General features: G+C 34.5%; 1 protein-coding gene across 1 annotated transcript; it reads left to right on the top strand.

Moving 5' to 3' along the window:
• Positions 1 to 428: 428 nt before the first annotated feature.
• LOC132554253 (uncharacterized) lies at positions 429 to 12,977 on the top strand. Its single transcript, XM_060218564.1, has 13 exons — positions 429 to 501; positions 810 to 1,394; positions 2,182 to 2,754; positions 2,789 to 2,793; positions 3,750 to 3,901; positions 4,650 to 4,884; positions 5,497 to 5,622; positions 7,867 to 8,085; positions 9,376 to 9,487; positions 10,723 to 10,843; positions 11,565 to 11,607; positions 12,514 to 12,544; positions 12,757 to 12,977. Exons 1-13 carry the CDS (start codon positions 429 to 431, stop codon positions 12,975 to 12,977), a joined length of 2,496 nt encoding a protein of 831 aa, XP_060074547.1.
• The last annotated feature ends 4,632 nt before the right edge of the window (positions 12,978 to 17,609 follow it).

Raw genomic sequence — 17,609 nt, 5'->3', positions numbered from 1 at the left:
TACGAGCAAGTATAAGTAAATACGAGCAGGGGTAAGTAAATAAGAGTTAAGTTGAATAGGCATGGGTTAATTTTAGTAAATACGAGAGAAGGCAAGTAGGCATAGATGAGGTTTAGTAAACACGTGCGAAGGTAAGTCGATACGAGCAGAGATAAGTAAATACAAGACAGTAGGCACGGAGAAGTTGAGTAAATAAAGTAAAAGTAATACGAGTGAAGGTAAGTATAAAAAAGAGTGAAAGTAGATTAATGAGAGCGAATGTATGTAGATTCAAGCAGAAACACGTACATAAGAAATAAAATTAACTAAAATCAAAGGTTAGTTAGGCATATGTGTACGTAAATAAATATTAGTGAAGGTAACTAAATACAAGTGAAAACAGTAAATATACCTTTTATTTTAAAGGTGCCTGTTCAGCTCCGTCATTGATGAGGAATTATGGTATAATTTGTATTCCTGAATACAATACAGATATCGAAGACACAATGAACTATGGACAAGGTATGGATACTAAATCTTATTTAAGATTGTACAAAAGACACATAAATGAATGGCATCTTTTCATAATTGAGAGTGCAATACAGTCGAAACAATCAATAAATTAAATTGCATCATACAGCTATTTCGTCCTTCTAGGACTCGTCATTGGTGCTAAGGGCTTACATTTATAAGGTATAGAACGGGTTCCCCAGACACTGAATGCATCATTTTCATGAATGATGGATTTTTTTAGCACCTATTATTGAATGTCCATGTTCTCATTTTTATTTATTTCATAGTTCTATGTAATTTTCATTCAAATGTTTTAGGCTGGATCGCAGAAAATATTTCTGATCCATGGTATAACAGTATCCGTCCATATCAGTACCATCATCACAAGCCCGATGCAACCCCTCCGTATTACGGACATTTTGGCACATATGGTGACGGTGGCTTTCTCGCTGATTTAGATAGTGTGCCCACTATAGCGATCGATGTTGCGAGAAAATTACAAAGCGATGTTTGGCTTGACAGAAGAACCCGTGTCCTTTTCATAGAGGGATGCTTTGTGAACAGAAACAACATGCTTTTTACTCAAATTCAGATAGTGTTTGAATTCCCAAGTACTGGTGGAATATTCATGGAGACAGCCGTTGCAACGTCCAATCTCTACCCATATACGACTACATTTGATTTTATCGTTCTGTTTATGCAGATAATATTCTTAATAACAATCTTGGTGCGGTTCGTTTTAGTCGTTGCCAATGTGTTAAAGACAGGCGGTAAATCCCTCGTTACAGTTAGCCAAGTATTTGCTTTGTTTCACCTTGGAGCCTCCATTGCCGCTGTTGTGTTCCTAGTCATGAGATTCACTAGCACAATCGCTGTTCTCAACACTATACGCCAGGATATCGGTAAGCCATTTTTTGCATCCATGTAGTAAATGTAAAAGTTATGTACCTTTGATAATTATTGAACTTTTGGAAGAGAAATTATGTTGCACTGAACTATCTAACACAAAGACTATACATTTTGTGGGCGACTTCTCTATAGATAAGAGGCGCAGGATTATTCAGTTAGACTCTTTGACAATCTTACCTCTTTTATGTCTATTATGACTTCTTCCTGATAGACTTAGAGGTAACCTCGATAATTTGTTGATGAAACGAGGGGTTCCATGTTTTGGTAGTATATTGTCGTGGGGATGACTAACCTTGAAAGAAATTAGGCTACAATATTATACCAATACAAAACGAGATAGAATTATCATCATAATGTAACTTATAATTATAATTTCAATAGCGAATGTTCGGATTCGAATTATTAGGTAAATATAAATATGTAGCCGTCTGTACCATAACAGAATTATCTCATTCAAAGCACTTAATCATCCGTGTTTAGTGTTAAAAATACCTCCAACAGCATGCCTGAATTTCATAAGCTGCTGCCTGTCGAAATAGCGATACATATAATTTGTTGATTGTTCTGATAATATGAAAAATCCTGTAAATTTTCCGAAATTCAGAGAGACATGATTATTGGTTACTGTAATGTGTAATAATTCACTTTTAGTATGATTATATCTTATCAGTACTTGTGTCTGATATCGGATAATGTCATGAGTACCTATAAGTAAACAAAACTGTTAATGTGCTAATACTGTATATTCTTGATACCAGATCTTGACCTTGTTATTGACAGGCTTCTACACGTCCTTTGGATATGTTTTCCACTGCGATGAATACTACTCCTTTTTTCTGGGTTTGGTCACCTTTATCGCTATCATTGACTTACTAAAACACCTGTCATTCAACTACCACCTCTTCCTACTTAACAAAGCGATCCTGGCATTTCGGATGGAACTTTTTCAGTTTACAGTAGCCCTGGCAGTCCTCATTGTTGGTTTCGCGTGTTTGATCTATCTGATGTATGGCCACACCGAACGCAATTTCAGAAGCATTCCGTTTGGAGTCCTCACACTTTTCCGGATGACAATCGGAATGATCAAATTCCGCAAGGACATTCAAGTTGCAGTCCTAAGTCTTTTCATCATTATAGGAATATACACGTCAATCTCAACGATTTTCTTTATGAATGTTTTCATAAGTTCACTGGACAATAGATTTTCACACATAAAGAAACTCATCAAAAACGGGATGACAACATATGATTGGCATCTTAGCCGACATTTCTGGAATCGACTCACACGACTGATAACTATATGTGGAGCAAACAAGAGGAAAAAGACAGGTTTGTCGAATTATGTACCTACATGTAGTTATATACATGTTTACTTAGGTAAACTGAGCCAAAGTTTTGACCTCACTTTCAAGGTCATGGTTGTCAAATATTTGAGTATTTGCATTCATTTTTCAGCTGAAATTGCAAAACAGGTTAGAATAACGTTAACAAGGAGCAGTGCCCTAAGAGTTGGAAACGTCCAAATTTCTAAAATGTTCTTTAAATTCACATTTACTACAAACAATCCTGTGCAGGCTTTAATCTGTTTGCTAGATATTGGTAAGGCAGTTTTATTAAGTTTGTTAAAAACAAAAATTCAAAACACATGACCGTTTATAAAGTAGTAAGTATACAATCGTTGTCAATATTTAAACACGAATCTGGCGTGTAAAGTGATGTTTGTTGTAGCCATTCTGCATTAATGGTACCAGATATCATAGCATAACTACTGTGAAGTTTATCATACTTTCGTTTCAGACCCTATAAAAGGCAGTGCTGTACACGAGGTAATAAGAATAAAACAGTTGGTCTTTACACTAACATTTTTTTTCGATATTCACCACTGTGTTTGGTAACCATTATTAATGGAGCTTAGTCGTTTCTTTACGAACATTCCAACAGGAACGATGTCGTATATATTCTTCTTCAAATTAGAAGACCTTGTTCCTGGTTTGTCGGTATTTGAGTTATATTCTTATCTATGTTCTGGGTAACGACTAATGATAAAGATATCATAAATATATTTAAGTCCTGCAATAAAATATGGATATACTCTTACCTATGTCAGCCGGAATCTTCGAAATCCGCTCCATTACGTGCCAATTATTAAAAGTATGTTCAGTAGCATATTTTGATTCACTCTTATTTTGTTTGTAATAATTCAGTTCTCATTCTTTAAAGACCCAATATTTATACGTTGATATGTATTATATGGACTTCATAAACGCTAATTATTTATTGTTTCCTTGTGTTAATTCCTTCTCCTACATTACATTAATTTCGTTTTACATTCTTATCTCTTTATTAAGGGAGAATCAACCATATGCAAATTGCTGTCCAAAGTGATGAAAATTATCGGAGACAACGATGAAAAGTTCGAAAGAGACGTCCTACAACTGTTATTGCGAAAGCTTAAACGCAGATGTAGACGTATAGAGACATACAATGGAGTCCAATACAGGTATATGTGATATACCTATCGTGCATTATTCTATGTGTTAAGTCCATTATCAAAGAGGACACAGCGCTGTGATCCTTACGTTTCTGTAAATATTGTTTGGATATACGCGGCAGTCATTCATGCACTTCCTATATGGGCCGCTTTTGTTGTCTACATTTGCGATCTTTTAGCGTTAATGAAACAAATTTTTTTAATGTTGCACTGATACAACGACTCTTACACTTTGCTATATTACTTTTACTGTCCCTGAACCGAACCTATTCTGCCACTGACCTTCATATAATGAGTTATTGATGAAGAAATGGGACACATCTGATGCGCCATAATATTTTTTTTTCTGTGAACATAATGCGAGAGGAAAAGTGATAAATGCTGCACCTATAATTTAGGGGATAATAAAAACAAAACAAGTAGGATGTAAATTCTTAAGAACTTATTGCTATATTTTGCAGCAAATATACATATCATTCTGTAACTAATAAACTAACAATAATTTTGATCTCCTAATTTCTTAGAATCCAAATCTCGTATGTTTTTCAGTTCAAATTCTTATTAACAGTAAATAGCAAAAAATAGTGTAATGCGTAGTTCGGAAACCAAATTGAGATACAGCAGCCTTTCTTTATTTAATTGCGGCATTTAATGATTATTCATCAGAAATAATACAGAGCACTAGCTTTCCAAATAACCATTACAGTAAAACTAAATCAAACAGTCATTGTTTCCCAAACATTTTCGTTATTAATAGATTTACTATGGACCGGTCAGCGGCGGACGAAGCTTTGATTTTGGAGTTTTTTGATACACTGATGAGAACTGGAATAGACGTGGACATTTATACAATATTAGAAGCCAGCAGAAAAGGACTGATTCCTTACGGTGACTTTACTGAACCAATAAGCATGGTCTATAAAATCGGTCTCTCTAAACGAAAACACGCGCGGACATATAGACGGGACGTCATGGCTGGTGGTGAATCTTTGGTAAGAAAACTGTTATTAACAGAATAACTTAGTGAAAACTGAAAATATGTTGGTATTTGATATTTTCTTGCTGTTTCAGTAAAACCTATTTTAAAAAAAGATATTCACCAGCTAGCGCACTCATTAATTGCATTTGATAACGGTATTTCAAAATCATGATGATTATTTCATATAAGCAATATAGCAACGGTAAGTTGGTTTGCAACTAGAAAGGAAACTTATCTTACGACTGTTTCACATATGACACGAGTCTATATATCCGATATTCCGATATATATTTCAGTCTCGCCATATACTTATGCATGTCAATATTTATGTTTTCGTTATTTTCAAAATTGATTAATGACATGGTAATTATTGTTTAGTTGTATAATTCTGGTATAGATGAAATGCAAATGCTAGGTATTTATCGAAGAAATGAATGAAAGAATATTCTTTTAAGTTTATGCGTCATGATATTTCATATCAAAGTCCGTTGAACGTGATATGATTGAATCTATGTTTCACATCTTTTATAAGCAATACATAGCATTTGAACAGATTTTTAGATTTGAAACACATTGAGTTTATAACAATTATGTCTGATATAAACTTCACACTCTTATTTTGAAGTGCGAAGTGGTGATCAAGGTGCCATCCTCCCGACTGTCATGCCGACATACGTTTCTCATCACGTTATGTGATAACTATGGTGACTGGCGACAGCACACGGCCATACAAGATATAACCCAAGAAGAGGTAACTGTGATTATTTCTGTATTATGATCTATCTTGAGAAATATATATATATACTGAAAGGATAAAGAAACGCAGGGTAATATTTATTCCGATATTTTGAAAACGCGCTCTCCAAATAAAGTGAAACTTTGTGGATTGAGTAATTCGGTCATATTACACCTTGTCATGTATCGAAAATTTAGTCACGGTACAGTGCGCAGCTCTGGTAAATGGAGGAAGGAAAAACAAGAATCTCGTGCACCGTGTTGTTCTGGTCTCATGCAGCGTTGGTCAAGTCACTCTTCGTTGGTCTTTATACAAACCAGCTGCTTCCCTAAAATTAATTAAGAATTTGATTCGTTTTAAGAATGGCACGACTCACAGAAGTTCAGAGGGGTCAGGCCATTCAGATGCTGATGCAAGGACAGCTGCAAAATCAGGTTGGTAGGCACTTTGGTGTTAATGTTTCCACCATAGAGCGTCTTGTAAGACGTCTTCGGGAAACTGGGCGATTGGCCGATCGACCTAGGTCAGGACGTCCGCGCGTAACGTCACGACGTCAGGATCGCTATATCGTCGTCTCTCATGTGCGTAATCGGCGCCTTACTGCCGTTGAGAGTGCACTTAATGTTCGTGGAAATCATGGGCGTCCTATAAGTTCAAAAACTGTAAGGAATCGATTACGAGAAGTTGGTGTAAGAGCACGTGGCCCCTACGTAGGTCCACACCTTACCCCTGCTCGAGGTCAGCGTCGTATGGCCTGGGTCGCTGCACATGCTCCACGACGGCTTCCACTGAGGCATTGGAGACAAGTTTTCTTCACGGACGAGTCTCGATTCTGTCTTTATCGATCTGATCCGTCAACGTGTCTACCGACGTCGTGGCGAACGTTTTACGGACGCTTGCGTTGTAGAGAGGGATAGGTTTGGGGCGGTTAAGTAATGGTGTGGGGAGGAATCTCACACGGGTTAAAATCACAATTGGTTGTTATTGATGGCAATTTAATAGCAGCTAAGTATAGAGATGAGATCCTCCGACCCCATGTTATCCCTTTCTGACAGCAGCATAATCTAACCCTCCAGAAGGATAATCCTAGGCCCCACTTAGCAAGGATTTGCCAAGTCTTTCTGGCCAGTTGGATAGAAAGGTTCGAAAGCGCCAGCCACCCTCTGCTACTCGAGAGCAGTTGACCAGAGCTCTGATTGAAGAGTGGGACAACATCCCCATAAGACGGATTATCGCTCTCATGAACTCTATGACCAGAAGAATAAGGGCCGTGACCACAGCAAACGGCGGACACACAAGATATTGATGACTCAGTTCAATTTCAATTTCAAAATCCTATGGGTCCATTCAATTTAATCGTTAGTACCTCTAAACCAATTGTCAGATGCAAAATACAGACTTTGGAAATTTTTAAACTTTAATTTATCTGTAAGTATACACAATTTCGTTTTAAATGAAGCCCGATATATCATACTTAATTTCTGGTTTAAAGTTCACCCTGCGTTTCTTTATCCTTTTAGTATATATACATGATGGGTTATCTTGATGTAATGAATTATCTTGATATTTCTTTAGAATTAACGACATACTTGTCATACTGTCATCCTTTATAAAAATTGATAAATCATTGATAAACAAAACAAGTTGAAGTTTGAGTTGCAAAATTTTTTGTCGATTTGGATTTCTTTAGATTTAGAGGAGATAATTGGGATTAGAAGTAAAAAGTATAAACACATTTGGTGCAATATATCTTTAGGACTCTTTAAGTAAGGCACATCTATATGTATTTTGATTCGTACGACATCACCACACTTTGTGGATTCCATAGATTCCATAAATATTTGGTTTTGATTACTTGTGATAAAGACCTAGGGTAAAATTATTTTCATAATTTCAATTCAAGAATTGTACAAAGGGGACATATTTAAATTGTATCTTTCTGTATAAATTATGTATTAGATACATTTTACAGTCGTTTTATCCTATCACAATTCGTCAGGAATACTGGGGACCCAATGCCTTGGAATCTAGGACACTATTAACGGAAATCAAAATTGACCAGAACAGTTGTTAAGCTACAAATGAGAAGATCTCAATGATTTTCATATGATTTGAAAGGAATGAGGAGTTTGGGATTCTATTATAAACTGTTTTCATACCAATTTGACGCGGGGTAATTTGAGAACTTATGATATAAAGTTTAAGACGATACGTTTGTTATGATAGCTAACGATCTTACTCTACAACTTTGTATTCCAGGTGTACCTTTCCGCAACCATATCATCTTGTCCGCGGTATATTATGGCTGTAGCCTCGGATATTTTGCCCGGAATTTCAACTACAATCCTGCAGAACAACTCTTTCGAATACCTACTTACTAAAAGGGGGGGTGTATTCTATCCACCCGGGCTGTGCAAGAAAATAGTCTTTATATTTCCGGCGGAGTCTGTATTGCTAGACACCACAATCACGATACTGGTAATATATATTGTTACTTCAATGAACACCGTTGTTATTTTTTACTGACCATACATATTGTTCTTATATTGACGGTCTATATTGGTATTTTTACAAACGCCATGATCGCGATATCAGTGACATATACTATCACTAAATACCATGACTGTTACATTACAATATATACTGCTGTTTCATAAAACACCTTGATAATCATATTGGTCTTATGTAATGTTGTTGCGTTTAACAACGTGACTCTCATTCCGCTAACTATACATATGATTCCAATAATGATATATATATCTATAATTTCTTTGTGGGTTTTGGTTTCTATACCGATTATCTTGTACTCAATAAGTTTTGTCAACAACACTAATTTCAAAATGTCACATTGACTTAGAGGAATAGCTGATCACAAGTTTTGAGCGAGACGAGTCCAACAGATAAAGCAGTAGTCCAGGATTCAAATATCCATATTCTAGTCCCAAAAATGCAATATGTTGTGTTTTTACTACACAACGTGATCATTTAAAAGGTTATATATGTCATTTATCGCTTAGTAACTTGACTATTACACTGGAAGTAAATATTATTATATAACATGTCAACATATTAGAATTTCCCCAATTGTAATAACTTCCACGTCTTGGACTGCGATGATGCACAAATCAGAAACTGTGATTAAGAAATTACCGTTTTTATGATTATATATGAAAGAAGATTTGCTTTAATCGTTTGCGAATGTATCGTTTTTGGAAAGTGATGTGTATGGAGAATGTGTGGAGATTGAGTCCATTTCAAGGCCGAGAGTGTTTAGGGAATAAGACTTTTTTAATTATGAAGTACTATCATTGTTCTTCAACACTTATTTTGGAAGAAATACTCAAGGAACATCTTTGATGATAATTTGATTTTTGATATGCAACAACTTAAACAGAAATGGGATGGGAAGTACCGCATCTTGAACGTTACATTGCATAAGATATGCAATACGACCAAATATTAAAAAAAAAGAAGAAAAAAACATATTCCCGTGCCGTATCATTAATTTCTTTGCTATTCAACTGCATTCATCGCAATACCAATAAAAAATAATTTTGTCGCGTACTGTTAAATTATAATAAGTGAATAGTGTCCTTTTATATTGCTATATTTCAATCGTGCTGCACACTCGAATATAAGACACATTTGTGGAATATCTTTGTTATAACTGAAGACAATATTAGATTACCCTCTCTATATTTATTTGCTTTCACTCTCTCGTATTGTTAAGTTTGACTACTAGATAAATGTTACTATTGTGTGTTACAGCTGGAGCGTGGAGAAAAGTTCCCAATACTACACGTCGTGGCTAGTGGTGATGTGTCCGGACCAACCACAGTCATGTACATACGGAAGGAAGAACAGGAACACTTACCGACCGGTGAGTATAAAAAAGTTGTATATTCAAAAATGAAATTCGAACTTTTTTTATAATCGTTTTATGTCTAAACCAAATTAAGATATTTTTGTATTCCCAGACTGTTAATGATATTAAACTAAATGAAAAAAAAAAATAAAAGTTTAACTTTCAGTGCTTTTAAATCATGTTATCAATTTAATGGTGGCGCTGAATACAATATATATATATGCCTTTTAGGGTTTAAGTCTTTTGATGTTCTAAAGTTGACCTTGATATATCTACATATACAAGTTTGTAAATGTGTAACGTGCAGCCTAGCTTTGCACACGGTGGGTAAGTCTCTGATAACTTGCAGAGACACTAGCTAACAAATGCCGATATATACATATAGCGTGGAACAGCAAACTCTACCTGAGTTAACAATAAAACTAACGAACGAACTAGTATTCACATGGACTGCTGTCCCGACACAGACTGTTCTGACTAGCATGTGCGCGTGAGTGCAAGCTCGACACCCAGTGACTTCACCTAACCCTAGTTCCAACTACTGAGCTAGTCGCCGATCAATACCACTTAGTCGGTCCTGGCTAAGCACTAGGTTGTCGTACCAACTAAGTCAACCCTTGCTCGTGTTCTAACCTAACCCTATAGCTAGTACCCACAGTCAAAAGTCCAAACTTCGGTGAGAACTAAACAGCTCTCGCACCAGCTTGACAAGCGGTTTCGGAAAAGCCACTGTTTCAGACTTTCACCCCCCACCTGTTACAAATAACTGTGTTACAACTTTGTAAGAAGTCTTTCGTCGTCTGTGTATCTCTGAAAGCTTCACTAACAGTCAGTATAACAGCGATCTCAATCACTCAAAGTAATTTCTATTTACATGTATAATAAACTCTTTCATCAGTTATGACAATCGTTGGTATTTAATTAACCATTAATGATGCATACTTAAATATTAACATAGTACAAAATACCTTTCCATACCTTACTACATAATTATAAACATTTGTATTAATCGACAAAAATCATTAGATGAACAAATTAACCAATATGTAATTAGCTATAATCATATTCAAGGGACATAACTCTTATACTTCAATTTCCATTACACAAGTCATATTCAAGGGACATACCTTTTATACTTCAATTTCCATTACAAATGTATATGATAATAAAATGAGTATCTTCAGAATTTGAACGATTTTATTAGCTTTCAAATTCCTTCTCTTGGAATTATATTAAAATTACATTGACAGAAAACATGCCTGAAATAAAGCTTCTAACAAAGGAAGGGGATCTAGAATGGAAAGAAGGCGTTACCGGAAGACAAACTGCTGGAAAAGACTTATGTGTTGAGATCGATTCTTTACAGAAAGGGTGAGTTTTTTCCAGATCAAGATTTCAGGTTTTTCGATCGTTTCACGTGACTTCAAAGAGTATCAATAAGGGAAAAAATCATATAACACATATTTACTCTCTCGAAACTTGAACTGCAAATAGTCAAATACTCTTTGTCATATTTTTGTCACTCTTTGTGTGGTTTTGGTCTTATTATTTCGTTTCGTTTATATTTTCTTTCAGATCGTAGTTTTCCTTTTATCCTTAATGAAACGAAAACGTCCATATCAGAAAATGAACATTTAAAAAATTTAAATTAAATTAAAATTTACATCAGAAAGGAAAAGCTTCCTCTTGAAATGTGTCTTCCTGTGAAATTAATGTTTTATCAAATGAGTAATTAGTTCTCTCCAAACAAATATGATAATAGTACTCCAACTGTTTATTTACATAAAGCAATAAGAAATGTAATAGAGATCAACAAGGAGTTAAAATCATATGTATAATTACGCATTTTTGAAATCACTCGAGAATTACTTCTTTTTTGTCTACATGTAGATGATGTGTAATATGCAATTTATTTGATCTCTTTTTTTCTCAAGATAAAATACAACATGTATGTAAATAATTATATTGGTCCATATTTTGCAAAATATGTTTAATGTAACGGGGATTCAAACATGGATACGATGCTACATTATTCATCATGCCTGAGAGTAAAAAATGTCAAGAGTCTACGTATAATTTTATTGTGTTTCAGAGTAAAGATATCAGTCAGTGCATGTGAATCAAACTACGTCAGGGTAAGTATAACAAATGTACGTGCTACTTTTAATGTGCACTATATTGATAGAGAAACTTTTCAAAAGTTGTCTCTTATCCGTATCACTTTTCACAATAAAATATATTTCAAACAACTTATAAACAAATGTCCAATACATGAAACATAATTGCAGACTTGTCAAAGCAAATCTGAAATGAACTTTTCGGCGGAAGTCAGAGATACGATTACATTTTACTTACGAGAGTACTTTTTACATTCGATGGGTGCTTAACAATTATGACTGTTGGGGGAGGGAGGTGATATGAAAGTTTATACACTTGAAAGTATATTTCCTTAGGCCTTCGCGGAAACACGATGTAGAAGTAGCATTGCATACAAGGATTAGAATAAGTCTTTACTCACTTCGATTGTAAATGTTTACGAGGTCTCTATGGTCACAGTGTGTAGCAAACCTACTAAGTGTTTAGATTTCGATTCGCTAATCATGTGGTCAGACGGATATTTTCTTCCATTGTATATAGTTTTGAGTGCATTAGGAACAGTGATACATGTATCTTTCATTATTTTGACAAACTTGATGAAGAGTACTTAATGAAGATGAAAAGTAGGAATTTGTAATTTGATAGAAAAATATATTAATCTTCACTTAATTCTCATTAAATATGTGGTTATATACAAAATATAAGTAAGCTACTCACACACTATAAAGAATGTGTATTTGTATTTGTCAGCTTGTAGTCAATATGACTTTAGTTTAGGAAGCTTCAGTGTAGACGAAATATGCGTCTGCATTATTCTATATTCAACGAAATTAGTCATACTTCAATAATGTTCTATGGCCGGTTTACACTTTAAGCAATGCATAAATATTTGATAACCTGACAAATGGATGTTACCTAATTCTATTTTGTTTCAACATTTTTAGAATTTAGCAAGAACGGCAAACAAGTGTCTCGGTAAGATTAATATTTTCAAGATAAATGTCACAAATAAATGATACATCAATGTAATTGGTTACATAATACATATATAGAATTGTAGAAGTCAGATTAAAATTTGTTCACGTCAGGTAATACAAGATCATTATTTTACTTCTGTCGTTTTAATGCATTTTTACAAGGTCAGATAAAGGCAAATATCATTTACTGGTTTTATATCTTTTTCGTAGACCATAATAAGAAAATATTATTTGGAATTCATCGGAAATTCATCCCGACTAAACACTGGAGACAAATAGGTCATGCCCTCGGGTTTTCACAAGAGAGTCTTGCGAAAATTGAAAACAAGAAAAACAGATCTCTTCAGGAAAAAACGTGCGTTGTCTTAGAACGCTGGCTGAGATTGAATCCTGGAAAAAATCTGTACGAAATTCTCACTGACTGGGTGTGATGTATCGTCCGACTTTCCACATCGTTGATCATAATTTGACCTGTTTGGTTTATGAATGATTCACGAGGAACCCATAATGGACTCCATATTTTTTTCTTTTCTTTTTCTTGAATTTTGCATAACAATTATATAACTTGTTTTTGTCACACAATATCGTGAATTTTGAAGATATTTTTGTGTTGATTTGTTGTATATTTGTACAATTGTGGCTTTGTAGCATAATGTTTTTGAGTAAAATATCGCATCAACTATCAGTTCCTATTTACGTAATGGTATCATACCATACTACTCATTAGATTACTGTGGTCATTGGTCAAGGATTATGGGTCAAATGTCGCGCTTGGCCATATTTCAAATAAAAAGATGGCATGAAAAGTTATTTAATAAATATTTGATATATTCGTTTTAATATCTAAACAGTACATTCAAACTTGTTCGAGTGACCACTTGAATATAGCCAACCTCATTGTATATTCATATATTTTCGTAACGGTCCCAAGCATTTTTATTATATTATGACACAATGTATAACGACTAAATGTGCAATGCGATTACTGACCTATCATTTATTTCCCGAAAGTATCTATTACGACCGATAGAAGCATCACTGTCAGGCTATAGAGACCCGTCTTTCAGGAAAAAAATGGAATTTGTGAAAATTAATCAATTGACCTCGGTAGAATACCTGAACAAAACACTAACAATTTGCTTTCTTAGCAACCATCCATATCAAACAACTATTACAGTGGAGCGAGACCCCGATCAGGCATATTGACCTTGTCTCGAAACCAACCAATAATTATCTCAGTGATGTGAGGTAGTATTTATAGTCATAGTCAATTACACGAAATTACTGAAACAACAAACTAGTATTACTAGTTAAGTCTTTATGGAATAAAACGTGACGTGTTTGGAAATCACACGTTTTCTTCAAGTGCTGTACAATGACGAAACCAGAGCACGAACAGGATGCAATGTACGTCCATAAATTGTTTCTTTTTACAATAATACTTTCGTCTGAATATTTCTTAAATTAATGAGGGTAAACTCTTTGTTGACGGAACAATATCTTATATGACGCCTTTTTGTCTTGATAAAATACTTGTACAGAAAATATATAACTTCTTAGGGAAAGTCAGATTCTCTGACCGATTACCATTTAGTTTTTTATTATTGGGTAACAAACACTTTCGGAACCATGGTCTCATGATCATGCGAAATGCCGATAAACAAACAGTCTGTCTCCAGCAATTGATCAAAAATGGTTTAATTATTTCAAAAATTAAAACATAATACACTTTGGAACTTATCATCATAGGATGGGAATGTCCTTTATCTAATATATCTATGATAACGGATGACTGTACCGATATATCAAATAATGACAATTTGTAATTTATTTCGGTACCACATCTTTCTTAAATGCTTATTTCATATTTAAGCCAATAAAATATATTTCCATGCAATTTTTGCTTTTAATTACACATTTCATATTCCATATACATCACACGTATTGCTTCATAAATGCCATGCCGCTAATTTGGTAGCAATTAGTTTTATATATCATGACCAGTGTGGTAAAAATGTGATGACTACATCATACCATTCTTAAAAAGACAGGTCCCCAGTCGGTCGTGATAGGCAGGTTTGCTCATAGTGTGGTAATGTCAATTTCTAAATGTGATGAGATTCAATATAATACAATAAATATTTGACATAGTTTATTTGATAAATAAACTTGTATAAAAGGGACCCCATGTCGATACCTGGTTTAGTAGGAGAATACCATTTTGCCTGCGCGATATGAAGTTGGACGTGTTTGATTCTCATTAGTATACTTGGTTGTCACGTTGTTGTTAACATTGTTCTCATTTGGGAACATGACATTACGTATATATCGGTATTTTCTATTCTGTGCTTGTGTTTTTGACTGGTACCGCTTGAAAAAAGTCTTACCCGGTAGCATTCCTTCACCCAATTTGAACGTAGTGTAAGGCGCTATGTACTGGTGTGCCTTTGGTCATTCTTAGGCTTGGACCAATGTGCCTGGAAGGAAAATAACGTAGAACATATTTTACATCTTATCTTGGGCATTTCTTAAAGCTTGTGTCAAACCGAGATAACAAAACGTAAACAACGTAAATGACGTTGTATCGTTTAATAACAAAATTGCAAGATAGGATTTAACTCGTTTTAGCCATGTTACCTAAACAATTCATTGAAAGTGAGAGAGGTTAGACGGCAGTTATCACTATCAATGACAATGGTGCAAATCACCAACGCAGACTTCGTATCTCGACAGATTCTAAGAACTAAATACTAGAGAGGTTCTCCCCTGTTTGTTCCAGTGTGTTATCAAGTAGAATTGTTTTCTTCTGTAACTTTCTATAAGCAGAAGAACACAGGACTGACCTAAAACAATGGTCCCATCCAATCAGAAAGGTCAACAAAATCATAATCCCAACTCAAATTCAGAAAATACTAAAAAATGTTACCCTCTGTAACCTGCTTTGATAATCCCGTAGATAAATTCAACTTCGTTTGGAAATAAAGCGTTGTTATTTCGGGATTTTCCGATATCCAATATCACCACCTTTGTCGTCATCTTAAAAAATGCATTTTCAGCTCACATTGACCGAATTACACTGACCTATTAAGCTGGAAATTAATTGAGTTATTAAAGAAGAATAGCTAGCAAAGTTTTATTTTTGTCAACATCAAAAGTTTCATAACCACCATCATGAAAAACAACACGTTTCAAACCATTGGTGTCATTGAACTGAAAATTGGTTAAGGCGTGAATAAAGGGAAGCCTTCGCCAAAGTTTTTTTTCGGCCTCTAAGCTGAAAAAAAGGATTGTATACATTTGCTGCTAAAATATTCCGAACTGCTTTAATCCATTAATCAATGTTCCTGCTACTATTATTGTTTTTATATCATATAAATGTCTTTGTAAATAGATGACCGTTATGGTCAATAGGTCTCTTATATCATAACTGCGGAAATAAATTCGGTAAATCTAGCTTCAGTCAGCCTCTGTCAACAAAGAGTTCGCCACTCTGTGGTACTACTGGCTTGCTGTTACACTGTGTACATATCCCATCAAATAGATCATTATTTTAAATGTTGAAATGTTGTCTGATGATGTCATCAACGTTGTATTTTTACATATTTTTTAAGCATAATATTTAATATTTGCAAGAATGTATTGACCCCACAACTGATGTATTTGACACATTGTTTTTGGAAGACTAGAGTATTATAAATAGACAGAGTACTGAAAGAAGGAATGAAGAGTATTATATATAGGCAGAATGCTGAAAGAAGGAATGAGGAGTATTATATATAGGCAGAATGCTGAAAGAAGGAATGAAGAGTATTATAAATAGACAGAGTACTGAAAGAAGGAATGAAGAGTATTATATATAGGCAGAATGCTGAAAGAAGGAATGAAGAGTATTATAAATAGGCAGAGTGCTGACAGAAGGAATGAAGAGTATTATATATAGGCAGAATGCTGAAAGAAGGAATGAAGAGTATTATAAATAGACAGAGTGCTGACAGAAGGAATGAAGAGTATTATAAATAGGCAGAGTGCTGAAAGAAGGAATGAAGAGTATTATATATAGGCAGAATGCTGAAAGAAGGAATGAAGAGTATTATAAATAGACAGAGTGCTGACAGAAGGAATGAAGAGTATTATAAATAGGCAGAATGCTGAAAGAAGGAATGAAGAGTATTATAAATAGACAGAGTGCTGACAGAAGGAATGAAGAGTATTATAAATAGGCAGAATGCTGAAAGAAGGAATGAAGAGTAATATAAATAGTCAGAGTGCTGACAGAAGGAATGAAGAGTATTATATATAGGCAGAATGCTGAAAGAAGGAATGAAGAGTATTATAAATAGACAGAGTACTGAAAAAAGGAATGAAGAGTATTATATATAGGCAGAATGCTGAAAGAAGGAATGAAGAGTATTATAAATAGGCAGAATGCTGAAAGAAGGATTGAAGAGTAATATAAATAGTCAGAGTGCTGACAGAAGGAATGAAGAGTATTATAAATAGGCAGAATGCTGAAAGAAGGAATGAAGAGTATTATAAATAGTCAGAGTGCTGACAGAAGGATTGAAGAGTATTATATATAGTCAGAGTACTGAAAGAAGGAATGAAGAGTATTATAAATAGGCAGAATGCTGAAAGAAGGATTGAAGAGTATTATAAATAGGCAGAATGCTGAAAGAAGGATTGAAGAGTATTATAAATAGTCAGAGTACTGAAAGAAGGAATGAAGAGTATTATAAATAGGCAGAATGCTGAAAGAAGGATTGAAGAGTATTATAAATAGTCAGAGTGCTGAAAGAAGGAATGAAGAGTATTATAAATAGGCAGAATGCTGAAAGAAGGAATGAAGAGTATTATAAATAGACAGAGTGCTGACAGAAGGAATGAAGAGTATTATAAATAGGCAGAGTGCTGAAAGAAGGAATGAGGAGTATTATATATAGGCAGAATGCTGAAAGAAGGAATGAAGAGTATTATAAATAGTCAGAGTGCTGACAGAAGGAATGAAGAGTATTATATACAGGCAGAATGCTGAAAGAAGGAATGAAGAGTATTATATACAGGCA

This window comes from Ylistrum balloti, unplaced genomic scaffold (assembly GCF_031769215.1).
Source record: "Ylistrum balloti isolate Yb309-2 unplaced genomic scaffold, AGI_CSIRO_Ybal_v1 Utg369640, whole genome shotgun sequence".
Lineage (NCBI taxonomy): Eukaryota > Metazoa > Mollusca > Bivalvia > Pectinida > Pectinidae > Ylistrum > Ylistrum balloti.
This window is presented reverse-complemented; position numbering and strand designations above follow the sequence as displayed.